This window comes from Chiloscyllium punctatum, chromosome 24 (genome assembly GCF_047496795.1).
Source record: "Chiloscyllium punctatum isolate Juve2018m chromosome 24, sChiPun1.3, whole genome shotgun sequence".
In the NCBI taxonomy this organism is placed as follows: Eukaryota; Metazoa; Chordata; class Chondrichthyes; order Orectolobiformes; family Hemiscylliidae; genus Chiloscyllium; species Chiloscyllium punctatum.
The window spans coordinates 63,703,898-63,731,197 of NC_092762.1; the positions used below are offsets into that span (position 1 = coordinate 63,703,898).

General features: G+C 38.9%; 1 protein-coding gene across 1 annotated transcript in view; it reads right to left on the bottom strand.

Moving 5' to 3' along the window:
* Window positions 1-14,592: 14,592 nt before the first annotated feature.
* The window catches only part of LOC140494637 (uncharacterized), a 90,928-nt gene continuing 78,220 nt past the window's right edge, over window positions 14,593-27,300 (bottom strand). Inside the window, exons 125-134 of the mRNA XM_072594035.1 lie at window positions 26,806-26,975; window positions 26,605-26,631; window positions 25,108-25,268; window positions 24,934-25,001; window positions 22,309-22,478; window positions 21,753-21,925; window positions 21,473-21,540; window positions 20,856-21,016; window positions 18,085-18,197; window positions 14,593-16,513 (exon numbers count right to left, since the gene is read on the bottom strand). Of these exons, the coding sequence (XP_072450136.1) occupies window positions 16,421-16,513; window positions 18,085-18,197; window positions 20,856-21,016; window positions 21,473-21,540; window positions 21,753-21,925; window positions 22,309-22,478; window positions 24,934-25,001; window positions 25,108-25,268; window positions 26,605-26,631; window positions 26,806-26,975 (1,204 nt within the window). The 3' untranslated portion in view covers window positions 14,593-16,420. The remainder of the gene's footprint in view (window positions 16,514-18,084; window positions 18,198-20,855; window positions 21,017-21,472; window positions 21,541-21,752; window positions 21,926-22,308; window positions 22,479-24,933; window positions 25,002-25,107; window positions 25,269-26,604; window positions 26,632-26,805; window positions 26,976-27,300) is intronic.

Sequence of the window (27,300 nt, forward strand, 5' to 3'; positions counted from 1 at the left end):
AGGGGTTGGCTGGCAAAACTTCTATGTGGAATCGATGGAATGTAACACTTAAAAGTGTCAAAGAAACTTCAAAAGGGGAGATAATGACTTGAAATAATGAGGTGAAAAGAACAAAGAACTATGGATGCTAGAAATCCAAAACAAATTCAGAAAATGCTGGAGAAACTCAGCAGGTCTGGCAGCATCGATGGAGAGAAGGCAGAGCTGATGTTTCTGATCCAGCAATTTACGTATTTCTTTAGAAGAATGAGAGCCTAACAATTGCTAGCCCCAACCTCCTTCCTGCTCTCAGCAGAGTTACTTCTTGGCAATATTTTTGTGATCTCCACTTCCAGGAAAATATGAAAGAAAGGTTAAAAGCAGATTTCACCAATGATTATTATTACATAGTTATGGACTGGAATATGCTGTTGAAGTCACAGCCAGGGAAGAGCCAATAAGCGAGACATTCCAAGTGCAGCAAATCAACCAAAAAAAAAACATATTATTGGGGGTATACTACAAATCCCCAAAGAGTCTGGGTGAGATAGAAGGACAAATATGTAACAAATCTCAGAGAAATGAAAAAATAATCAGGGAATGTTAATTGGAGTCGGCAAAGTATGAAAAGCTTGGAAGGGCTAGAATTCTTAAAATGTATGCAGGAAATCTTCATAAGTCACATGTAGAGAGTCCCACAAGAGAGGGGTGATGCTGAACTTAATTTTGGGCAAAGCTGTACAAGTGGTAGCAGTAACAGTAGAGATCTGTTTTGGTACTAGTCATCGTAAGATTTAAGGTCCTTATGGAAAAGGACAAAGATGAACTGCAAATAAAGGCTCTGAATTTAGGAGAAGTTGATTTTAATATGATATGATGGGAGCTGGACAAAAGTGAACTGTGGGCAGCTACTTGTAGAAAAATCTTCACTAGAGCAATGGGAGATATTTATTTTAAAAAATTAGAAAACAGGGCCACCATGTTCCCCAGACAAGTGAAAGATAGGACGAAGCAGTCCAGAGAATTTTAGTGTCTTGGACACAAGTGTATTGGATTGAATAAGTTCAAAAGGGAAGCTTATGGCAGATAACGAGGACTCAAAACAGATGATTTGGAGATGCCGGTGTTGGACTGGGGTGTACTAAGTTAAAAATCACACAACACCAGGTTATAGTCCAACAGGTTTAATTGGAAGCACACTAGCTTTTGAAGCGTCGCTCCTTCATCAGGTGATAATGGAGGACTCAATCCTAGGACACAATTTATAGCAAATATTTACAGTGTGATATAACTGAAATTATCAATTGGAAAATACCTTGACTATCTGTTGAGTCTTTCATCTGTTTGAGTACCATGATAGTTTCACTTCTTTCATGTGTAAATCACAAAACCTTTTTTTTTAAAAGTTGCATTCTCAGGTTAACTGTAACAATGGGTGATAGCTAGACAATATGTTGAAGGTGTTAGCCCCCTGTGTTCTCTGTCTATGCCATGATGTTTAGATTGATTCTAATCTAACAAGTGAGATAACAGAGTTTTACATGAATTCATGCAGTTTTTGAGCTCAGAGTTTTACATGAATTCATGCAATTTTTGATCAACATACAATGTAACTCTGCAAGTCTAGCCCATGGAAACATCTTCCTAATGTCCACTCTGTCCAAGCCAAGTATGCTGAAAGTTTCAATCAGGTTCCCCCTCATCCTTCTAAACTCTGTAGTCACAGAGTCCTCAAATGTTCCTCATATGTTAAGCCTTTCATTCCTGGGATTATTCTCGTGAACCTCCTCTAGACCCACTCCAGGGGCATTACATCGTTCCTGAGGTATGGGGGCCAAAATTGCTCACAATACGCTAAATGTGATCTGACCAGAGCCTTATAAATTCTCACAAGTACATCTCTGCTTTTATATTCTAGACCTCTCGAGACGAATGACAACATTGTATTTGCTTTCCTAACTACTGACTCAACCTGCAAGTTTACTTTAACAGAAACCTGAAATAGGACTCCCAAAACTCTTTGACTTGATTTCTGAATTTTCTCTCCATTTTGAAAATAGTCCAAATCTTTATTATTCTAATCAAAGTGCAAGATCTCACACTTTCCCACATTGTATTTCATCTACCACTTCTTTGTCTCCTCTCCTAACCTGTCTAAATCTTTCTGAGGCCTCCCTGCCTCCTCAATACTACCTGCCCCTGCACCTATCTTTGTATCATCTGCAAACTTACCCAGAATGTCCTCAGTTCCTTCATCCAAATCATTAATGTATAAAGTGAAAAGTTGTGATCCCAACACTGACCCTTGTAGAATACCACTAGTCACCAGCTTCCATCCTGAGAAGGACCCTTTTATCTCCATGCTCTGCCTTCTGCCAGACAGCCAATCTTCTATCCATGTGAGTACCTACCCTATAATGCCATGGGCTTTTATCTTACTCAGCAGCCTCCTGTATGGCACCTTATTAAGTGCTTTCTGGAAGTTCATATAGACAACACCCATTGGCTCTGCTTGGTCTAACCTGGTCTAACCTGCTCGTTAACTTCTCAAATAATTCAACCAGATTTGTTAGGCATGACGTCCCTTTGATGAAACCATGCTGACTTTGCCTTATTTTACTGTGCACTTGCAACTATTCAGAAATCTCATCCTTCATTATGGACTCCCAAATCCTACCAACAACAGAGGTCAGACTATTTGACCTATAATTTCCCATCTTTTGCCTTGCTCCCTTCTTAAAGTGGGGGGGGGGGGTTACTTTAGCAATTTTGCAGTCCTCTGGGACATTTCTGACTCCAGTGATACCTGAAAGACCACTATTAAACCTTCCACTATCTCTTAAGCTATTTCCTTCAGCACCAAAGGGCATAGCCCACCTGGTATAGGCGATGTATATATCTTCAAACCTTTCAATCTTTCTCGCAGCTTCTCCTTGGTGATGGCCACTATACTCACCTCTCACCGCCAACTCTCTTGAATTTTTGGGATATTACTCATGCCTTCCACCGTGAAGACTGACCCAAAGGATTTATTCAGTTCTTCAGCCACTTCTTTGTTTCCCATTACTACTTCTCCAGCATCATTTTCCACTGGCCCAATATCTAACTTTTGCCTCTCTTTTGCCCTTTATATATCTAAAGAAACTCTAGCTTACCTCATATTTAATCTTTTCTCTCCATCCAAAGATGCGCAGGTTTGGCTATGCTAAATTGCCAATCGTGTTTTGGGGTTGTGTAGGTTAGGTGCATTAGTCAGGGGTAAATGTAGAATAGTAAGGTAAGGAAATGTGTGTGGGTGTGTTAATCTTCGAAGGATCAATGTGGACTTGTTGGGCTGAAGGACCTGTTTCCGCACTGTAGGGATTCTATGATTATATTTCTTTCTTCCTTGTCCTCTGTTAATGCTTGTAGGCTTCCCAATCCTTTGGCTTCCACTGCCCTTCAACAAATTATATGCTTTCTCTTTTGCTTTTATGCTGTCCCTTGCTCTCCTAGTCAGCCATGGTTGCTTCATCTTCCTCTTATAATGCTTCCTTTTCCTCTGGATGAATTTTTGCTATGCCTCTCGAATTACTCTCAGAAACTCCTGCCATTTCTGTTCCACTGTCTTTCCGGCTAGGCTCCTCTCCCAGTCAATTTGACCCAGCTCCTCCCTCATGCCTCTGTAGTTGCCTTTATTCAACTGTAATACCATTACATCTGATTTCACCTTCTCCCTCTCAAACTGTGGAGTAAATTCTATCACATAATGGTCACTGCCTCCTAAGGGTTCCTTCACCTTAAGCTCCCTTATCAAGTCTGCCTCATTGCACAACACTAAATCCAGAAATACCTGTTCCCTACTGGGTTCCACCACGAGCTGCTTCAAAAAGCCATCTTGTAGATATTCTACAAATTCCTTTTCTTGTGATCCACTACCAACCTAGTTTTCCCAATCCACCTGCACATTGAAATCCCCCCATGATCACTGTAACTTTGCCTTCCTTACACACCTTTTTCTATCTCTTGGTGTATCTGATGCCCCAAATATTGACTACTGTTTGGAGGCCTGTAGCTAACTTCCATTATGATGTTCTTGCCTTTGTGGTTCCTCAACTCTACCACACTGATTCTTCATCATCTCACCCTAATTTGTTTATTGCTATTGATAAATTTTATTTTTTACTAACGAGGCAACCCCACTCCCTCTGCCCACCTGCCTGTCTTTTTAATAGGATGTTTATCCTTGGATATTTAGCTCCTAGTCCTGATCTCCTTGCAGCCACATCTCCATGATGCCCAACACATCATACCTGCTGATTTCGATCTGCACCACAAGTTCACTTACTACACCCATTCACATACAACACCTTCAGTCCTGTAATGGCTGTCCCTCTTCTCATTGTTATTCATTTATCCAGTGTGTTCGAAGTTTGATTCCTAATCCTTTCAAAACACTTTGTCATGTTTTGTGTACTGGAGACCTTAATAACCTCTCCTGATTTCTCCTTCCTTTTTTTTTGTATTTTTCAGTGCAGTTGAATCCACCCCCACAGATGTTAATCTGCAGCATTGCTTCCCATTGATCAATGTACTTCTTGGAGTTTTATCCTTCCCTTCCCCTCTACTTTCTAGTTTAAAGTGCTGCTGACCATCCTATTTGCCCTTTTCACTGTAACACTGGTCCCAGCTCGGTTCAGGTGGAGACTGTCCCAATGGTACAGAACCCTCCTGTTCCAATATGATGCCAGTGCCCCATGAAAAGGAACCCCTCTTTCCCACACAACTCTTTTAGCCTTGTATTTACTTCCTTTATTCTCGAGTCTCTATGCTAATTTGCATGTGGCTCAGGGCACATAGATTATAATAATAATCCACATGTTGGCTCATAACTCCATGTTGGTGTTGAGAAGAATTCCAACTTGCCCTGGTGTTTTGTTTTAATATAAACGAAGCTGAATATGTTGGAAAATAAATTACTATATAATAAGCATAATATTTTATTTTACAGTCAAATGTAGATGGATGAGAATTTAACATGGAAAAGTTTCGGGATGGGGAAAGATTATTCTTGGGGATTAGCTTAATGTAGGATAATAAAATATATGGTTTATATCGTTACTACTCATTGATACCAAATTTTGGGGATTTCTGTTCCTGTCTGAAGCATCAAAGGGTCAGCACAACCAATCTAGGAGAAGACCAAGTTCCAAGAAAAACTGGTAGAAGGGAAAACATGTCCCCTTTTCGTGACAGTATCTACCGTAATCAGGTCAGATTTCAAAGCTTCATGACTTGTGGTAGGTGATAGGTTAGAGCTGTGGGAGTAGGTGGGTAGACGTTATTCAGATCATTGGTCGGGGAGGTGTTGTCATGTGGTTTGCAGGTCAAGTAGGTTCTCAGTTCGATTCATGTCAGAAGGGATGTTTAAGCAAAAAATGCTGATTTTTCTGGCGTTCGGTTGAGTTATGCTGACTGCTCTGGCTCAAGTATTAATTAGCATAACATCTCCAGGGTAAATATCCAGGTGAATTTGATGTATCTGGCCCAAGTCTCTTTACACTGAAGCTTGACTGGGCTCATTAATGAGGCAATATATCAAAAATGTACATTTCCTGGGCAAATTCCATGCGGGTGTGGCATTAGGACTTCCTTGGCATTCCAACATTAATCTCACAATTTATATTCAGATATTGGAAGCTTTGAGTTGCTGTTTATGGTGTCAGCTGTGCTCAGTTGGCAGCACAATGCCCTTAAATTGCAAGGGCTCTGGGTTCAAGCTCCACTGTAGATTTTGAACATGAAGTAAAGGCTGGTATTGTGCATCACTGAAGAAGTACTATATTATCAGAAGTCCTGCCTTTTGGGTGAATCTTTAAAGGAAGATCCCATAAGTATGGATGTAATGCTTGGTACTGTTTCAAAGGACCTAAAGCTAGTGTTTTGGCAAATATTTGTCCCACTGTAAAAGAGTACAGATTATCCAGTCATTATCACATTGTGGTTTTCAGGAGTTTACTGAAATTAGACATCGTATTTCCAAAAATGCAACAATAACTGAAAATTACAAAGCATTTATTGGTTTTAAAGCAGTTTGAGACATCTGGTTGTAGTGAAAGCACTATATAAATATAAGCTATTGTTTTACAGGCATTATAACTGTGCAGGTGTCCACGGTTTGGCATTTCACTGTGCCTCAAATCTTCCAAGAAGCAGCAGCATATACAGTATTGGCCTGCCACACATCCACTTAAAAATTCCCCTCACTCAATGTTTCTTCTGGGTCCTTCAGGAATGTAGAGTTCAGAATCCATTGTGTGGCTTCAAAAGCAGAACTGAAGCAGGGTATATACCATTTTTACACCACCACCTACCATAAAGGAAATTTAAAGGAATAGTCTTTTAATTTTAGCCAATGGGTAGATACGTGCAGTGATGAATAGGGTGGATGAGATTAATAGTTTGAGAAATGGATAAATGGGAAATTGTGAGAGACAGTTTTGATTCATGGTTAGGATGGATGAGGTGGTTAGGTTAGTATTTGAATAGGGTGGGTGAGGTGGATCATTATTGGTGGGTAGATGAACTAAAGGCTTGTAGGGTAGTCAGATTTTGGTCAAATGAGGAGCATTTGTGAGATCAAGGTTTGGACATCAGGGAGATCGGGGTGGTCGCCAAGGGGTCTGAATGAGTGAATGGAGTGCAGTTTTGGAGTTACCCAGGAGTTCAACTGGACTTTTTCTGATGAGCATTTCCAGGGAAATTATTTTCTAAATACCTAGGAATTTTTTGAAGTCTTCAAATCTAACTTAGAGTCACAAACAAGAAGATCCTGGCCATTCTGTCCCAGGTCAGGATTTCTGCAGGAATCTGATGGCATCTTCAAACAAACTTCTGGCCTCCAATGATCCAGGGACTGGAAGACTTGGCAACATGTCTTGCCAGCTCCTGTAGCTGGATTGCTAGCATTCTGCTTACTCCTCTTCTCAATGAATGTTTTTGTCAGGAATGGATTACCAGATATCCTGGTACTAATGCTTGTGTGAGAGAGGGAGGTAAGTTGAACTGTTCTTCTCAGTACCACCAATACTAATAGAATAAAATATGTAATTCTAATGTAACTTATTCAACAATATTCAGCAAATAATAATACTGAGACATGTCCATTGTTAACATTTAAAGAGAAATTTGACCACCTAGTGATTAGCTGACAGAACTACCTCACTCGATTTCAGGCTTTCAAACAAAAGCAAGCTTTATTGAATATTGCTGAGAAAAGAAGCTTATATTCTTATGGATATCAAGATAAACACAAAGCTGTCAAATTTTTGATTGAGGCTTTGGCATGGAGAAAATAAGCACAGAAAGAATGACTGTACAGGTGAAGACAAAGGTGGTGAGAAAGAAAAATAATTGGGTGAGTTAGACCCAGAGGATACTCACTCCCTTCTTACCACCTTAGAAATTAAGTACAAGATAGAGAGATCCTTTAGCCACATTCTTGACTCACCACTAATTAATGCATATAGTAAAATAACAGCCCACTTAAGGTCCTCAACCAGCTGCCAATTAGATTATCAGCCTTCCCAGCTGGTGAGAAAGGTTTTACAAGGTTATTGACAGAAGGCATGAGGGATCAAGGAAGTGCCCACTGAAAACCCCACTACCGCTCACCCTGTTCTGTGACTCTCTCTTCCCTGTGACCCCTTGCCCTGTGATAAATACCCATAAAAAACATATCTGCTCACAGGCTCTGGTGGCTTCATATCTCCAGTGATGATCTCTTAAAGTTATTTGAGGAAATAATAAGCAAGTTGCAGCAAGGGGATCGCCTCACAATGGCTCAGACCTGCATCCAGTTCCACTTCATCCTTTGCCAATTTTGATATCCTAACAAGAAGTCTTTCTTTTCATTTCAGGCAATAAGCAACACAAGATGCATATTAATTACTTTTTCACTAAATCAAGGTTACACACACCTCCCTTGGAACCTTCCTCCCCTCTCTCTGTCCTACCTTCTGATGTTTACTATCCCTTATGACCTTTCACTCTCTGATGCTGAACATTCTACTCAGCAAAAGACTCTGTTTTATCCCTCTGCACCCACACCTGAATGAATTTTGGTCACAATGTGACATTGAACTTTTCTGTTGCCATTGCCTCTGTGTCTATTTCTTTGGACAAGTGTCCTCACCCCATCCCACAGACCCCTTTGCCCACCTCCAACACTGCCCCTTCACTTGGACCCCTCCCTGTGATTTTTAACTACACTTGATCTGTTCATTAAGTACTGTTGACGCGACATTGATTTCATCAATTTTTCAGCTCCCCCCCACCCCCTTACCCTGCAATGACTGCACTCCGTGCTTTTAGATCCAACCCTGACTTTGTAATTAAGCTTGCCGACAAAATCGGTGCGGTTATAGTCTGGCATATTAACTTCTCATTGCAAAGGCTGAGTGCCAGCTCTCAGATACCCCCTCCTATCTCCCCTTGGACTATGACACCCACCAGGCCATTGTATCCACAACGGTCAGTACCCTACTTTCATCTGGTGATCTCTACTCCACTGCCTCGAACATCATAGTCTCCCAACTCTGCACAGCCAGCTCCTTTCCAAATCCATAAACAGGGCTTCTTGGGTAGACCCATTGTTTCTGCCTGATCCTACCCCACAAAATAAATCTCCTCTTATTTCAATTATTTTTCCAATATATCAATAACATAATCTGAGAAACATTTATCTATTCAAATTTTGGCCCTGCTCTCACCTTCACCTGGGTCATCCCTGACTCCTCGCATCCCTTCCCTTCCACAACATTTCTGTTTCCATTTCTGGAGGTAGGCTCACCAACAGTATCCACCACAAATCCACTGACTCCCACAGTTAATTTGACTACATCCTCACACCTTGCTTCCTATTTTGACTCTATTCCATTCTCAAAGGTCGTCCATCTCCGTTTCCTCTATTCTGCTGATGCCAACTTCAATAAGAAGACCTTTGAAATATCCACATTCTTTCTCAACTGAGGGTTCACCAGTAACATAGTTAACAGGGCCCTCAGCTGGGACTGACCCATCTTCTGCACTTCAGCTCTCACTCCCTCTCTTCCCTCTCAGAACACCAATAGGGGTCCTCTTGTCCTCACCTACCATCCCACCAGCATCCACATCCAGATGATCATTAGCACCATTTCTGCCACCTCCAGGCACATATTGCCCTCCCCTCCCTTGTCAGCTTTCCGCAAGGAGTGTTCCCTCTGGGTCACACTAGTCCAGTTTTTCTTCCCTTTCAGCACCTCCCTCATAGTCCCACGGCACCTTCCCCTGCAATCACAGAAGGTGTAATATCTGCCGATTTACTTCCTCTCTCCTCACCATTCAAGGCCCCAAGTACACCTAGGCAAAGCAGCACTTTACCTGAACTTCACACAATCTAGTCTACTGCATTCATTGCTCACAATGTGGTTTCATATACATTTGGAAACAAACCGCTTTGCAGAAAACCTACATTTTATCCCCAAAATCGACTCCACGCTTCCAGCTGCCTGACATTTCAAAACACCATACTTCCTGGCCAACATCTCTCTCTCAAGCTAGCTGCAGTGTTCCACTGAAACTCAGCGCAAGCTGGAGGAACAGCTGCTAAGTTTCCACTTGGGAACTCTGCAGCCTTCTGGACTCAATGTCGAGTTCAAAGTATTTGGGGCTTGAGCACCTTCTCCCATATCCTTACCCCCAATCCACACACCAGGCTTGTCATCACATGGGCTGTTACCATACACAACACATTGTCAGCTACTAATACTCTCCATTAGCAGCTATTTGTACTTCCAGGCTGAGCTTTGCCCATCCCTTTTTCTGTCCAACTGTTTTTCCCTCTCTTTGGCTCCATGGCCACCTAACGTTTACTCTCACCCGTGCCCCACCCTATATTCTGCATAAATACCAACCTTTTCCTAACTGCCATAAGTTCTGAAGAAAGGTCGCTGAAATGTTATCTTTGAATTCTCCATATAGATGCTGCCAAATCTGCTGAGTTTCTCCAGCAATTTCTGTTCTTATTCGTGCATAAAGGAGATGGCTTATAATGTTGTACTTCGATTTCTGAAAGGTATTCAATAAGGGTTCACATCAAAGGTTAGTACAAAGTAAGAGCTCATGGTGTAGAGGTTACATATTATAGCACTGATCAGTTTGGTTTGCTAAGAGCAAACAAAGTGTTGGGATACTATAACGTCACCAGGTGCTTTGTTCCTTGAGATGCCAAAGAGACAAAACTTTATCCAGGTAGTTCCAGGCTAAAAGATTCCTGATCAGCTATATCTAAAGGAGCTGCCTTAAATTCACCTAGCTGCTGTGTTCAGAAGTCTAAATTCATTGTTTTCACACTCAATAATTACATGCAAGGTATTTAAACTCCAGTATGTGACATTAAGCATTATGGTGTAGATTGAAATAAGAAATATGGGGCTCTTCACTCCTGACTGGGTGCATTAGTTTCAGTGCCCTTTGATTAAAAATGTTAATCTGGGTTCAGACAATTTTGCTTAATTTTACAACACTTGTTAGTTTGTCTGGCCAACTAATTTCTGTGGCTGAAAATAAAAAGTGCTGGAGATCATAATGAGTTAGGCAGCATTCATGGAGAAAGAGCAAGCTAACATTTCGAGTCTAGATGACTTTTCATCAGAGTTCACATGAAGTGTGGAGGGGGTAGCATTTATGTAATAGTGGCCTGGGGAGTGGAGGGAGTAGGTGTTGGAGTGCTGGGGGAGAAAGGATGTTGATAGTTCAGATTAAGTGATTGGAATGTGAGAATGGCAAAACCATGGTGTGTATAACTGCCAAACTGGAAAGAACAGACAATCCCACTTGAGTGGAGGGAGGAGAGAAAGGACATGGTGACAGAGAATGTAACAAGCAAAGCTAAAAGAAAGGGAAGGAATGGGTTCACAATCTGAAAGTGTTGAAATCAATATTGAGCCCAGAAGGTTGTAAGATACATGTTGTTCCTACAGTTTTCACTGTGATTCATTGTAGCATTACAGCACACCAAGGACAAACAAGCAGAATGTGTTAAAATGACCAGCTATGGAAAGGTCATGCTTGTGCACAGACCAGAGGTGTTCTGCAAATTGGTCACCCAGTCTGTGTTTGGTTTATCCAATGTAGAGTAGGCCACATTGGATGCAGCAAATACAGTAACAAGATTGGAGGAGGTGCAGGTGAAATGCTGCTTCACCTGGAAAGACTGTTTAGGCCCTTAGATGGTGAGCAGAGAAGAGGTGAAGGGGCAGGTGATGCTCCTTCTGCAGTTACATGGCAAGGTGCTATGAGAAGGGGGTTGGTGGTGGTGGTTGAGGAATGCACTAAGCTATCCCGGAGGGAACGATCCCTGCAAAATTAAATAAGTATTTTTCTCAAACTATTCAATCTATAGAAGTCCCAGCTATTAAAATCAGTGATGGAATTTGAACAAGTATGTTTCTCATGGAGGGGGTGGATCTAGAATTGCAGACTCAATTAAAAATGAGAGAATGTTCCATTTAAAGCTGAAAGAAGAAATTTTTGTTTCTTTCACACAATGTGGAATTCCCTTCCCTAGAAATCAATGGAAATTGGCTCATTAAATATATTCAAGGTTTAGTTAGATAATCTTTAGAGTCATAATCATAGAGATGTACAGCACAGAAACAGACCCTTTGGTCCAACTCATCCATGCCAACCAGATATCCTAACCTAATCTAGTTCCATTTGCCAGCACTTGGCCCATATCCCTTTAAACTCTTCCTAATCATATATCCATCCAGATGCCTTTTAAATGCTGTAATTGTACCAGCCTCCAACACTTCTTCTGGCAGTTCATTTCATACATGTACCACAGTCTGCATGAAAACATTGTCCCTTAGGTCCCTTTTATATCTTTCCCCTCTCACCCTGAACCTACCTAGTTCTGAATTTCCCCACCCCAGGGAAAAATACCTTGTCTGTTTATTCTATCCATGCCCCTAATGATTTTATAAACCTCTATATGGTCACCCATCAGCTTCCAATGCTCCAGGGAAAACAGTCCGACCCTTTTCAGCCTTTCCCTATACCTCAAATTCTCCAAAACTGCCAACATTCTTGTAAGTCTTTTCTGAACCCTTTCAAGATTCATAACATCCTTCCCATAGGAAGAAGACCAGAATTGCACGTGATATTCCAAAAGTGGCCTAACCAATGTCCTGTACAACTGCAACATGACATCCCAACTCCTATATTCAATGCTCTGACCAATAAGGGAAAGCGTATCACATGCCTTCCTCACTATCCTATTTACCTGCAACTCCACTTTCAAGGAACTATGAACCTGCACTCCATGGACTTTTTGTTCAGCAACACTCCCTAGGACCTTACCATTAAGTGTATAAGGTCTGCTCTGATTTACTTTTCCAAAATGCAGCACCTCACATTAATCTAAATTAAATTCCACCTGCCTGATGGTCAAGTATGTCAAGTGGTGTGTAGGCAGACGGGAAGGATGAATTGAGACCACAATCAGATCGACCATGATTATCAGATGGCAGAGTAGGCTCAATGCACCAAACTACTCATTCCTGCTCGTAATTGTTATATTCCTTTATAGGTTCCCCAGTCTCCTGGTCAATTCAATAAAGAAGCAAGGTTTGTACTTATTCCTTTTGTTTGCAGGGAATCGGTCCGTACATGTGAATGTGTGTCATTCCTAGCTAAATTAAATGAGCTACATAACAACTGATTATCTTAAATTGGCACTTATTTTAGCTAGTAGTTGACTCAAGCCTATTCAGTAAGTACATATCTAGCATCTTGTTTTGGGTTATGAAAGTATAGTTTAGAATGATTTTATACGATACCTGTTACGGACAATTGAAGTTACATTCTGTTCGATTACATCAGCTGAAGGTCGGATGTATGCTGTATATACCTGATATCATACTGACATGAAACTCAGGCACAACATTGCTTAATTGTCTGGTAGGCAAAACATTTTTTTGGACTAACCGCAACATTCTGGTCATGGAAAATATCACTGCATAGACACTGCAACATAAAACAGCTTACTTAACTTCCTGTTTAGGTTTTCAAATGCTTTGACTTTTCCAGGGTACTTTGAGGTAAATGAGCACTTTTCATTTCTGAAAATGGCAGGCTAGTGATTTTACATGGTATACAGTAAATAGTGATCTACCAGGCTATTCATTGTCCTGAAAGATAGCTTTGATGTACTCTATTTCTGTCAAACATTCAAAGTGAAAAAATGGCTAAGGCTTTATTTACAACATTGGCACGGTGGCACAGTGGTTAGCACTGCTGCCTCACAGCGCCAGAGACCTGGGTTCAATTCCCGCCTCAGGCGACTGACTGTGTGGAGTTTGCACATTCTCCCCGTGTCTGCGTGGGTTTCCTCCGGGTGCTCCGGTTTCCTCCCAACGATGTGCAGGTCAGGTGAATTGGCCGTGCTAAATTACCCGTAGTATTAGGTAAGGGGTAGATGTAGGGGTATGGGTGGGTTGCGCTTCGGCGGGGCGGTGTGGACTTGTTGGGCCGAAGGGCCTGTTCCCACACTGTAAGTAATCTAATCTAATCTAATCTAATCTAAAAACATTGCTGTGCTGTACAAGTCTTCTTCCAATTCCCAGGCAAATCTTTTAGCTTCATCAGAAATTCCAAACTGAAGTTGAGTTGCACTCACAATTCATGTGGTAAATGATTAAAGCTGGAATTCTGTTTGCTTAAAGTGCAAACTTGACTTGAAATTCTCTCCAGCTGCTTCACTCCTCTAAGTTGAATGAACCAAAGCAAACTGCTCCTGCTTGTTTTCTGAGAGGACACCCAGGTAAATTAAACAAAATAGCCTCCTGTCCCTGAAGCCTTCTTCAATACTAATGTGGCAAGCTCTGTAATGTTCCCATACAGAAATGTAAATGGTTTACTTTACTTTCAGTACTACTCTTTGATTGTGTAACTCACAAAAAGAATGGAGTACATAAATAAGGTAGCCTTGCTAAAAACATACAAGGCACTAGTTAGACCACACTGGAATACTGTGAACAGTTTCAGCCCCCTTATCTAAAGAAAGATATTTTGTATTGGAGGCAGTTTCAGAGAAAGTTCCTTAGGTTGATCCTGGGTATGGATGGATGTCTTATGAGGAAATGTTTAGTAGTTTAGCCCTGTACTCCATGCTGTTTTCAGTCTGCTTGACAGGTTAAATGCAGTGAGCATGTTTCCCTTAGTGGGAGGGTCTGGAACTAGAGGAGATAATCTGAGAGTAAGGGGTCATCCAGTCAGGACAGAAATGAGATGGAAATTCTTGTCTGAAAGGTAGTCAGTCTGTGGAATTGGATGCAGAATCTTTAATTTTTTTAAGGCAGAGGTAGATAGATTTAAGATTAGCACAAGGTTGATAGATTATCAGGAAGGTGCAGGAATGTAGAGTTAATGTTAAAATTGAATAATGGACCAAATTCAAAGGGCTGAGGAGCATAGTCTTATTCCTTCTTCAAATGTAATTCTTTACCACAGAGGGCTATGGAGGTTACGTCACTAAGTAAATTCAAAGTTAAAAATCACACAACACCACGTTCTAGTCCAACAGGTTTATTTGGAAGCACTATCTTTTGGAGCGCTGCTCCTTCATCAGGTAGTTTGGAGTATAAGATTGTAAGACACAGAATTTATCGCAAAAGTTTACAGTGTGATATAACTGAAAATATATTGAAAAAGACCCGGATTGTTTGTTAAGTCTCTCATCTGTTAGAATGACTACATTGGTTTCAGTTCTTTCATATGTAAATCACAAAACTTTTTTAAAAAGTTACATTCTCAGTAAGAAAAGGTATTGGACTACAACCTGATGTTGTGTAATTTTTAATTTAACTTTGTACTCCCCAGTCCAACACTGGCATCTCCAAATCAAGTATATTCAAGGCTGAGGTAGGCGTTTTCAATCAGTAAGGGAGTCAAGGGTTTTGGGGAAAATGCAGGAAGGTGGAGTTGAGGATTATCAACCATGACCTCATTGAATCATGGAGCAGACTCAATAGGCCAAATGACCTACTTCTGCTGTAACGGTTTATGGTCTTACATAAATAATTTATCTTGTTAATGGATGTCCCTAACAAGGAACTCCCTGGCTGATCAATTTTGTTTCAACTTCATCTGAGAAGAAGCTGCATGTATAGTTTAAAAACCTATTGGCATAACTGCAGATGTCATGGCTCTACTTAGGATTTAAGTAGGAGACATGTATTGTTTAAATGTTTAAACCTCTTTATCTGACCTTCATTACATTACAATGATTAGTTTTAATTAACTCAAGTTTGTACCAGTTGCATTGACATTAGCATTATTCCTAGTTTCTCAGTCAATGTTTTCCATTTACAATCTTTTAAATCTAATCCAACAGTCATATTCTGTAATATTTGAATTATAAATGAGCAAAAAAAAATGAAATATAACAAAGCATTGTTTATTCTTGGATTTCATTATGTGCCAGGACTTACAAAAATAGACTACACTGTAAATGTTCAGCTCCCAGAAAAATAACATTTTAATAAATACTTTTATCGTGTTATGTAAATTATTTAAAATAATTTATTACAAATATATAATATTACTATTTGATCACAACAACAATAGTGGATGTTGAATTGAATATAATACAGATAAATATAACATTTGAGATAATGCAGAAGACAACCAATTATGATAATAAATTACTGAAAGTGATTTACAAGGAAAGGACTAAGGGTTATATCCAAAACCCCCCATTGGCTTCTCCACCTCCTGGAGTTGCCTGGCTTGCTGTGTTTTTCCAGCCTCCCAAATATTTACTTCAAATGGACTCAGCTGTTTGTCAGTTTTGACATTGTCTTATTTATCTATTCCTCAATGAATGAATGGAGTTTGAATGTGTCATACTCCAAATAGAATCTTGAATGTATCCCTCATGAATATAAAACATCTGGAAGTTTTTATTCTTTCATTGGAATATGACTAATAAGAAAAGTGAACTGAGTGATGACAGTGCTATATTTAACACCTTCGTCAATTACTTCCTAATTATTAAGGCAGCTTATATTGAGTTAATTAGCAGTTCAAAAGGATTGACCAATTAGAGACAAATCTTTGAATTCTACAATAATTTGGGTGAAGATGTTTCTTGTGTTTATTAATCATAACTTTGTTCATTTCTTCTTAAAATATTTAACTGATTAAAATAATTATTTCTGCCCAATATTCATAATGATCACTATTTCTAATTTATTATGTATCTTTTTTCGTGCTTTTAGGCAGAATTTAGCTTTCAGTAATAAGCATGCATTCTCAATTTGGAATCCAACATTAAATAGTAACTACATAACTGTAATCATGTTCTTTTCAGTACTGCATGATTGGTAAATATGTAAGTAATTTGCATGTTTGTTATTGATCAGTAGAATTTCTGATGTGGAAAATAGACTCCAATAGGATTTTGCATCATGTTGTAGGATCCATGAAACTTCTTTTTCAAACATAATGTAATCTGAAAGATCAAAATGTTCCATGAGTAAAATACCAGATGTTATAATTTGTTTGAGAACATTATATAACTTCTGTAGATAAAATTCTGTGATATTATCTATGTATATCACTGAACTGCCCTTCTTACCAACTAAGTACAGCTCAGCTCTCTTTTCAGTTTGTTTTAATAAAGAAAGATTATTTTACAGTATTTTCATTGTAATGCCAAATTCAATTTATGCTACAAAGACACAGAAGACAGCAGCAAAAATATCAAATAAGTTGAATGACTTCCACCAGTGTTGCCTTGACAAAATCTTGGGTATCACTTGGACAGACAATATCACCAATGGAGTGCTGCACAGATTAGTCAGAGACTCCAACAGGACATTCTGACAGAGATACAACTGAGAATGGCAGAACATGTATTTCATTTCCTAGATAGATGCATAGCAAGACTGGCAGTTGATTGGATGCCACCAGATGGGGAAAAAAAGGATCTGCTGGCTAAAACAAAATTTGAGAATATGTTCAAAGGAGGTTGTCATGCATTGGAGCCAGTAGAGGAATCTTGCTGTCCATTGTGCTACATAGAACTGGAGCTGATCACAATGTACTGAGACACTAAATATTTGGGCTGAAATTTCACCACAGGTTTTGGGATCCACAAGTCAGGATGAGAAATAGAACTGAGCTTGTGATTGCTGACAGTGGGTCCAGCTGTGTGTTTTCAATTCAGAATAACAGGCAGGCTCCTGGTTCTGCTGGTCCAACCAGAGGATCTGCAACCCTGATACCTCAGTAGACAACCAGGAGCAGTGGGTCCCATTGAAATTTGGTCAGCTCCTCAGGGTCCCTCAAAATGGAGGTGCCCTCAGAAAAGCAACTTATACTAAACAATAGGTGGTCAAGGGGGGAAAGCAAACTCCTCGAGGTGGCTCTAGGGGCACCTGGGACCCCCTCTCTGGGATTTGGAGCATCCAAGATGGATAACGACATGTTACAACAGGTTCAGGAACAGCTTCTTCTTGGCTGTTATCAGACTGCTGAATGGACAACTTTAATTTCAGGTCTAATGTTGATTTTGTTTTTGTGTACCTCCTGTACAGCCGTAAACTTGGATGCCTCGCTCTGTCTAAACATCCTTTGATCTGTATTTTCTTGTATGTTATGATCTGCTTGTACTGCATGCAGAACAAAACTTTTCACTGTATTTAGGTACATGTGATAACAATAAATCAAATCAAATCATTCACCTATTTCTCTCCCCCCCACCCTGAAAGGGAAGACTCTTCCTGCAATATTGACCTGTCCTTTCCCTCCAGAGATGCAGCTTGTCCTGCTTGGTGTTTTCAGGATTGTTTTTCTTTTCATTCTAAATGAAGTCTGATAACATTGCCATTTCAAATGCAGAATACACTATTCAAATGAATCTTGAAGACAATTGATCCCTGTCACTGAATTAATCAATGATCTAAGATATCATGTCTCCTTACTGGTGTTGGCCTCACAATCAGTGAGTTATTTTTTATTATATGATTCTCATTTCTAGCATTCAACTTTGCACAATATTGAACAATTACATATACTTACAAATAAACAAAGGAGGAAGAGCAGGAAAAGGATGAGCAGTATCCCCAACACGATCAATATGATTGCCCAATATGGTATTTCTGTCCTGCCACTGAAGATTGGTGCTTTAGCTTCTGCACAAAGTAAATTTGGAACAATTAACCATGATACAAATTATAATTTGCTCCCCTAACCATCTTCAGGGATGCATTATAATTTAAGTTAGTGTGCAGTTTTAGCTCAGTAGCCTAAATAGTTTAGAATTACATGATGTGATTGTGTAATCTTGCACTTAAACTGGGGCCACTGTCATTAAGAAGAAATGGAGCCAGAGAGAGATGACATGATTTTCCATTATTGGTTGAGAGTCTTGACATTGGAGTCAAATGCACGTTCTGATACTGCACTGGGTCAGAAGCAAATATTCAACAAAGATCTCACCTGGATTGGCCAAACAGATTAAATACAAAAAGGATGCTCCTGATGATGGGGAGTCCAGAACTGGGAATCACAGTTTGAGGAAATGGGGTAAGCCATTTACGACTGAGGTGAGGAGAAATTTCTTTATTCAAAGCGTTGTGAGCCTGTGGAATTCTCTGCCACATAAAACAGTTGACAGCAACACCTTTAATGTTAGATATGGTTCTTCGGGTCAAAGGGATCAAAGAGTATGGGGAAAAAACGGGAACTGACTTGAATAATCAGCCATAATCTTACTGACTGGTGGAGTAGACTTGACGGGCCAAATGGCCTACTCCTGCTTCTATATTATATATGAGGAACGGCTGAGGATACTGGGATTGTATTCGTTGGAGTTTAGAAGATTAAGGGGAGATCTAATAGAGACGTACAAAATAATACATGGCTTTGAAAAGGTGGATGCTAGAAAATTGTTTCTGTTAGGCGAGGAGACTAGGACCCGTGGACACAGCCTTAGACTTAGAGGGGGTCATTTCAGAACGGAAATGCGGAGACATTTCTTCAGCCAGAGAGTGGTGGGCCTGTGGAATTCATTGCCACGGAGTGCAGTGGAAGCCGGGACGCTGAATGTCTTCAAGGCCAAGATTGATAGGTTCTTGTTGTCTAGAGGAATTAAGGGCTACGGGGAGAGTGCTGGCAAGTGGAGCTGAAATGCGCATCAGCCATGATTGAATGGCGGAGTGGACTCGATGGGCCGAATGGCCTTACTTCCACTCCTATGTCTTATGGTCTTATGGTCTTATATTCTATGTTTCTACAAGCCAGACATCATGCTCATCTCCACTTAAGGATGAAAGGCAGACGCTTTAATTGGAGGCATTCTTTGCATTTTTAAAGGCTTTGAATTTTTTAAAATGGCAAAAGGGACGACTAATTTTGAAGGAAAAATCCTTGGATAAATATTAGTGGTGGTAGGTTGAGGTCCTTAATTGAGCATCATTCACCCAAGTGTCATTTAGGTCTTCCCCAAAGGTGTGATGCAGGACTCCAGCCAGTGGGGGAGGCTCTCTGTTAACTCTGTCACTCATGAAAGTGGTGTCTACTGCAACTTTTACCAGAAATCTGCATGTGTGCTACAAATGGAAAAAGCCACTTGTAGCACTAACTAGGTGCAAAGGAAATAATTTTATAGTTGCAATGTCTGAATTTGGATGAACAAGTTATTGCTGTCAATTTAATAGCAAAGTTGTGCAGAAAGCAAAATAAATAAATGAAACACATGGGATTATAATGAGAGATTAAAGGGACAAAAATGTAAGTAAATTTGGATAACTTTTTTGACAATACAATTACCAACTCTGAAGAAATGATACTTTTGTAAATTAAATCAACTTTTGGTGTCATAGTGATTGACAGTAAATAATCAAGACTAATCAAGCACTAAAATCTAACTTTTTTGTGTATTTAGTTGGTGTCACTCACATGAGTACCTGAATTTCTTATACTGCACACATTTGAATGGTGAGTTGCTCACAAGATGCTATTGTAGTGAAACAGTATCTTGTTGAAGAACTCAGTATTTTCAGTATCCATTGTTCTTTGTTTTATTTCACTGTTGTTGTGAAGCTTTTGAACGAAGAAGAGAGTTCAGATTTCCTCATTTTTGCATTTAATGGCACATTTGTCGTAATGGAACGGTGGTCGAGCACTGATAGAATCACTATTGTTTCAACCATAAAATCTGGGCCATTCAATTATTAAATGAAAACCTGCTTCTTTGTGAATTCGAGGCTAGTTGCACCAGGTGTGAAACCCAAGTAGTCTCACATTCCCTCCTGAAAATGTTCTCACACTTCTCATTTTCAGTGGATATGGTTATACTTTTCCTGTTTTGCAGATGCTAATTTTGGTGTTAATTTACCTCAAATTTGCATGGGAAATGTATGTCTTTGGAAATTAGTTGCAATTCAAAGTGTTACAGGAATCATGCTGGATAACAAAAATTAATTTTACCAAACAGGTATTTGTTCCTAATCCCCTCAAACCCCAAACCTGGAAAGCTAAAACCAAATTGATATTACCAAGGAATACTGGAAAGCTTTTCCAGAATCTAGGCGAACAAATGTGCCAACATGAAAAAAGTTATAATTACCATCACTGTAATAAGATGTATAAGTTATTAATAGAAGCAAAACTTGAGATGTGGCCTACTTGACACGAACTAAACAATCCTTTTCAATATTATTAAATGATTCCCTTACAAAATCCACTATCCACTTTCTTCAGAATTAATAACTCAATATTGTTAATTAATGATTAACATGTAATAATAGAATTGTTAGAAATAAATACATTTAAAATCAATACTTTACCGACTGCCAAGCTGGTATTTCTCAGCTGGTATACATTTCCAAGTAAGTTTGTTGCATTTGTTCCAGTGGCAAACTCTGCTTTGACTTGTTCTGCTGTCACTGGTTCACTCTCAGCAGCAGGATCGAAGTAACATGTGCAGGTACATTTCACTGATCCAATTCTGTTGGTAAGAATGGCAGGAAGAATGATGACTTCAGTCAATTATAACTTAAATGAGTAGAGTAATTGGAACAACACTTATCCCAAAGTATCATTAAAGATTCAGTGATTCAATGTATATTGCAAATGTCTACTTATACTTGAGGACACTTTCTGTGGCTAAATTTTCTGTTTGTTACATCCCTTGTGACACTGTTCACAAGGCACAGTTAATCAGAACACCATCTTAAGCTCCATAAATCTATATGTACATAAATTAATTGTTTAACTGCAATTGGTCAGTATCTATTAATATCTATGTTTGAATTTAATTCCAGATACAAGTTTAAAAATTGTATTAGTAAGCAGTTCACATGTCAGATTTGGTTTCTGTTTAGTTTGCTGGTTATGTGTTCAATCTAAAAGATGAATTCTTTGTTTTATCTCAATGCCTAATAGGCGAAGTAAATCCCCTTACCTCAGTCCTGTAACTTTACAGATACGGTAGCTGTCCTTTAAAGCACTGTTTTTATACAACTGTTCAAGCTGCAAAGTATACACAGTAGTAAATATACTTTGCATTGCAAACTTTTCAAGAAATGTGCAATAAGTCTAACAGAAAAAACTGAATGTTTATATATTTGTCAACAAAAGTACAGTTATTAAATACAGATGAAGAAAACGTTCACTTAGAAAATAATTTTGCACTTGGTTTCTTCAAGTTTAAATTTATAGAATGACTGGAAAATAATTCTTACCATTTTGGTAACATTGGCAACAATGCTTTGGTATTCAGGGGAATTTAGGTTGTTAAGTGCTTCAGTGAAATTTCTGTTTATTATGGTGAAGTTAACCTCAAATGGCAAATCGCCTTCTCGGACTTCAGGTGGCAATATTGCCGGCGCTGTAGTTGGTTCCAATTCGTGATAACCTAAAATTAAAAGGTGAAATGTAAATCTCTCATGTAGGGTTTCAGCAAGGGTATCACCTGTAATGTATTAGTTTCAAGACAATTAAAAGATTCACAATTATATTTATTTTCTGTTTTAAATGAAAAATGAACCATCTTTTATCTCTGGTCTTGTGATCTGCATCTTGATAATCCGTACAAACTTTGAGGATGATTCGAAATCAGCAGCAAGCATGGCTGCTAATGTTTTTTTTCTTTTACTATACTGACACCTTTGGAGTTTGCATGGTTCATAACTGCTGAAAACCTTTCAAATGTGATTAATTTTAAGTTTAAGCTGTGAAAAAAATGCAATATATGTTTTATTTTACAAGGAAAATCATTTAATTAGACACAATGCTTACCATCTACATATAGGCTGTCTTGGTTCAGTGCATATATTCCTAATGTGGTAATTTTTTCAGTGTTGTCTCTGAACTCATTATAAACAGTGACTTTATCAACTCCTGGAACTGCGGGATTATTTTTAAAAGAACAGTGTGCTTCAACTTTAGTATTGCCTTGATTTGCAGAACTGTTCAAGGAAAAACAATGTTAAAATCATTCCGAACACAGCCTTTTTTAGCACTGAGATATTAATGTGTACTGATAATGCAAAGTTTTCAGAAATAAGAATCATTTGGAAAATAGCTAATTGCCTTAATGCAATGAATGCCTTCATCTTGATGAAGGGCTTTTGCCCAAAATGTCGATTTTCCTGCTCCTTCGACGCTGCCTGACCTGCTGTGCTTTGCCAGCACCACTCTAATCTTGACCCCCACCAGCTACGTCAGTTGACTTACTTGTGTCAGTTTCAAAGAAGAGGAATGCTGTAGTTAATAAGGACAATTAGTCCTTTAGATGTTCCAGTTCCTTGGCCTTCATTTATTACCTGAGGTACCATCAGCTTAGCACACAAGTTTCACCCGGTATTATCTTATTAAGTTTGTAAAGCAACCCCAGAAAGATGACCATCTGGACCAAATTCAGCTGTTTTCTTGGTAGCCACCCCATTCTCTCTACCAGTGACCCTGCTTTCTACAGACACAAATGACATCATTTGGCATTGAGGCTCAGCCCATGTGCCCCACAGCTGGCAGATTCTGCCAGGATCAGCTGCATAGTGTTGGGTATGAGTGTCATTACCATACTTCAAAGATATTCAAAACTTATATTCTTCATTAGATTAAAACGAAGGACCTGGAGGGAAGGCCTGCATACGTTATGCTGCAATGATACAAAACCCGAGTTAGACCCACTTAAAGTATTGCAAGCAGACCTGGGCACCACAACCCCATCTTAGGAAGGATGTTTTTGTCCTATACAACACTCAATGCAGGTTTACAAGGATGATACTTGATCTTCAGGGGTTAACTGATTAGGATAGATTCATCAAATTAAGCCTGTATTCTTTAAGAATTTGGAAGGTTAAGCAGTGATCTCATCAAGGTCTTCAGGGAACAGGGAAAGACCGGGTGGATAATGGTAAACTATTACTCCTGGTTGAAGATCTAGAACCAAGGGACATAGTCCAGGAATTAGGGCAGGCCATTCCAGAGAGATGTTAGAAAGCATTTCTATACTCAAAAAGTAGTGGAGGTTTGGAACTCTCTTTCTCAAATAGCAGTCGATGCTAGTTCAATTGTGAAGTTTAAATATGATAGACAAATATTTTATTAAGCAAGGGTATCAAGGGATATGGACCCAAGATAGGCATAGGGACTCAAGTCACAAATTAGCCATGATCTTACTGAATGGTGGAGCAGGCTTGAGGGGCTGAGTTGCCTACTCCTGTTTCTATTATCTTACATTGCCAATGGCTACATATGATGCATTTGGCAGGAAGATTTATTGCTGAGGAAAATGAGTGGTAGACAGACATTGTTTTTCACCAAAATGATTTATTTTGAAGATTCCGTGGCAGAGTTAGCATGAGTATGATTTATACAATCATCTGATAGTGAAAGGCAATTTATTTTTATTCACTTGAAGGATGTTGTTGACTGGACAGCATTTATTGTCCATCCCTAGTTGCCTTTGAGAAGGTTGTGGTGAGCTGTCTTCTTGAACTGCTGAGTCCACTTGCTATTTGGGAGGGAATTCAGGATTTTGACCCAGTGACTGTGGAAGGAATAGTGATATATTTCCAAGTCAGAGTGGTGAGTGATTTTGGAGGGGAATTTGCAATGGTGGTGTTCCCATGTATCTGCTATCCGTTTCCTTCTAGATGGAAGTGGTTGTGGCTTGGAAAATGTGTCTAAAGATCTTTGCGAGTTTCTTGTAGGTCGTACACACTGCTGTTACTAAATATCAGTGATAGAAGGAGTGGATTCTTGTGGATGTGCAAATGACCAAAATTAATTTTCTAAATTATAGTACCTGTATTTTTATAAATAATTTAGTAAACCAAAGACAAGATTTTAATTTGAGGCAATTTTGTTGCTGAACACCTCCACCCTGAGGAATGTCCCTCCTAGATTTCTGTCCCACATAACTTAGATATCTCTCCTACTTCCACTGATGTTTCTGTAGCTTAATGTTCTAACGATGCTCCATGCAAATGTAAAAACACTTTACCTTTCTATTGTGCATCTTACAGTACTCCAGCACTTGTACCATGTTTCTTGTACCGTGAAACATCCTGTGTTTCTCTTGTTTCTTCCATTGAGCCTCCTACTGTCTCATGCTAATGACGTTTCAGTGATTAAACCATATTTTGTTTTCCTGTTAGCATGTTCATATCTGTTTTATTTTCCACGTATGTATGCTTCTATATTTCTCAAATGCAGTTTATCTGTATATTCTTACATTTGTGACAACAAGCCCTCATCTTAATGGTTATCTTATTTGTTCTTTCTCCAGATAATATCCTCCTTACTGCTTCCAGAATTTTTAAGTTCTCCAATTAAATATTTTAAGATCTTATTAAAGCTTTCATAGTTCTCAAAAGAAACATCCTATGAAGACACTGAACATTCAACAGATCTTACCTGAAAGATACAAGTTCACAATTCGTGAATGTTTCATTTATCTTACTGCTTTTGTACAAATTGTCAAGCTGTGAACAAAAATATGCAAAGGAATTGGTTTGGGACAGAGAAACACATCATCAAAGCATTCTGATTTATATCAATCAATTAAACAAAATTCCAGTGTCAACTTACCAAACTAATAACATTTCTTGATGTAGTTGTATATTCAGCAGAATTGATATTTTGTAATTCTGATCCAAATTCCTGGTTTTTTATTGTGAAAGTGACATTAAAGTCATTGCGTTTTGTCCCTTTATTTGGTTGTAGCGTCACTACCACAACAGGTGCTTCCGCTATAAGGAAAGACTAAATAATTATACAGGCAATACAATAATCTATAACAAAATATTTCCTAACTTTACTACTTATATATAAATTAAAAAGTTCTGATTCTGAGATCAGCACTTCTCAGTTAAACTCTGGCCTGTAGCATTGCCTTGCCAAATGCTATAGTATTACAAATCTGATTGTATTTAATCCATCTGTTCCATTGGATAATGTGAGAAAAGGCTACTTTCTGGAATACATTTATATTCAAGTTAAAACATGGATTTTTGTTTTATTTTAAATTTGGACACCTTGTTGGTTGTTTATTTTTTGTGAATAACATATCTTTATTTATTTTGGTATATGCAACCATATATACCAGTATCCTCATAGGCAAACATAGAAACATATGCAACGATAGAAGTATTTCCTTTTGGAGTGAAAGAACTGCAGCTGCAATGTTCCCTTCTGGGATTCATTATGGAAGCAGGCATATTTGGTGCTGACCATTGATACACCACAAAAGGGCCTTAATGGATGATAGGCCAAGAAGGTCCCATCTTCACATCAAAATCTTAATGGTAAGGTGTTGAGAAGGGGGCAGGAATCTGTCCAGAGCCCAATTATATATTCTCTAGCCACCTTCAGGGAGGGTCAGTCTCCACCCTGTGATTTTAAAAGGAGCACTATAAAAGTGGCATAATTGTTCATTCCTGGTTTTATCAAATCATCGAAAAAGTAGGATCACTTTTTAATGACTGGCAGTGAAAAACATCTGGAAAGACAGTCATTCCATCCAGTCAGTAAATAAATATAGCTTCTTCATAGATTGTATTAAGCTCCAAGAACCTCAGTTTGCAAGTATCCAAAACTGTTCTGGTGTATAGAATCTCTCTAGCCTGTTCAAACTGGGTGACATATCAAGGAATCACCTGTTAAACAACTTAAAATAGCACAAAGCCAGATCTCCGCTACACTTAAACTGGTATGTGTGCTCAATCTGGTTGTGTGTTAAACACAGTCAGTCAAAGAGGCATTTTGCCCAATATCGAATACCACCTTAGGATTTTCTGGTAGAGATGACATCAGTGCAACCAAGGTGCATGTACTGGATTCAGACAATGGGAACAAATGAAAGGCATGTCCAGTCTCTTCTGCCTCACTATCACTGGGTGCAAAGAACACAGTTTTTTTTAATGTCCTGGATTGGATCGTTCAACTCCCAACTCTTGATTTCAAATCTTGACTTCCAGGACTGCATTAGTGCCTGATTACTAAACTGTTGGATATTTCATCAAAAGTTGGCCTATTCTGAACAAATAATAAGGTGAGTGCTATGATTGTAATGAAAATAATACTCACTGATTAAACGAGCTGATTCATGGTAACCTGAAAAACCAAAAACGCATGTTTTCTATCAAGTGAACCAGGTTGAAGTGCATTATGAATGAGCAGACTAAAAATTAATGTGATTGCTTGAAATCTCTCTGATTCATTTGGAGTAAAATATTCAAATCGACTTAAATGTAACAGAACAGAACATTTCTTTTAAATGCTAAGTACCATTCACGTAGAGGCTGTTGGTATCGAGTGAATATGCTCCCAAGGTGGAAATTTCCTTTGTATTGTCCCTGATCTCATGGTACACTGTAATTCTATTCACTTCCTGAGGATTAGAATCATTTTTGAATGTGCAGTTTGCATGCACACTGGTGCTACCAACATTTGTTCGACTGTAAGACAAACAGATAGTTAATTAAATGAGTGAGAAAACGTTGGGTAGAAATTTGTCTTAGGTAATAGTGCCAAGTGAACATTATTAGATTGACTACTCATTGTACTTAATGTCTGATATTTAGGATTATTACAGTCTGTGGAATTAAATTTCAAGTGCTATAAATAATGAGTTGTTGATTCGATACCAACTATTTTGTGACATTTTCTGTGATGAATGTCTGCTCTGCTTCAAAGTCAGGTTGGCAGACACAAGCCTACATGAGCTACAGGTATCAATGTACAACATTGAGGACTGGGGCCAAAATTGTAGCTCGTATCAAT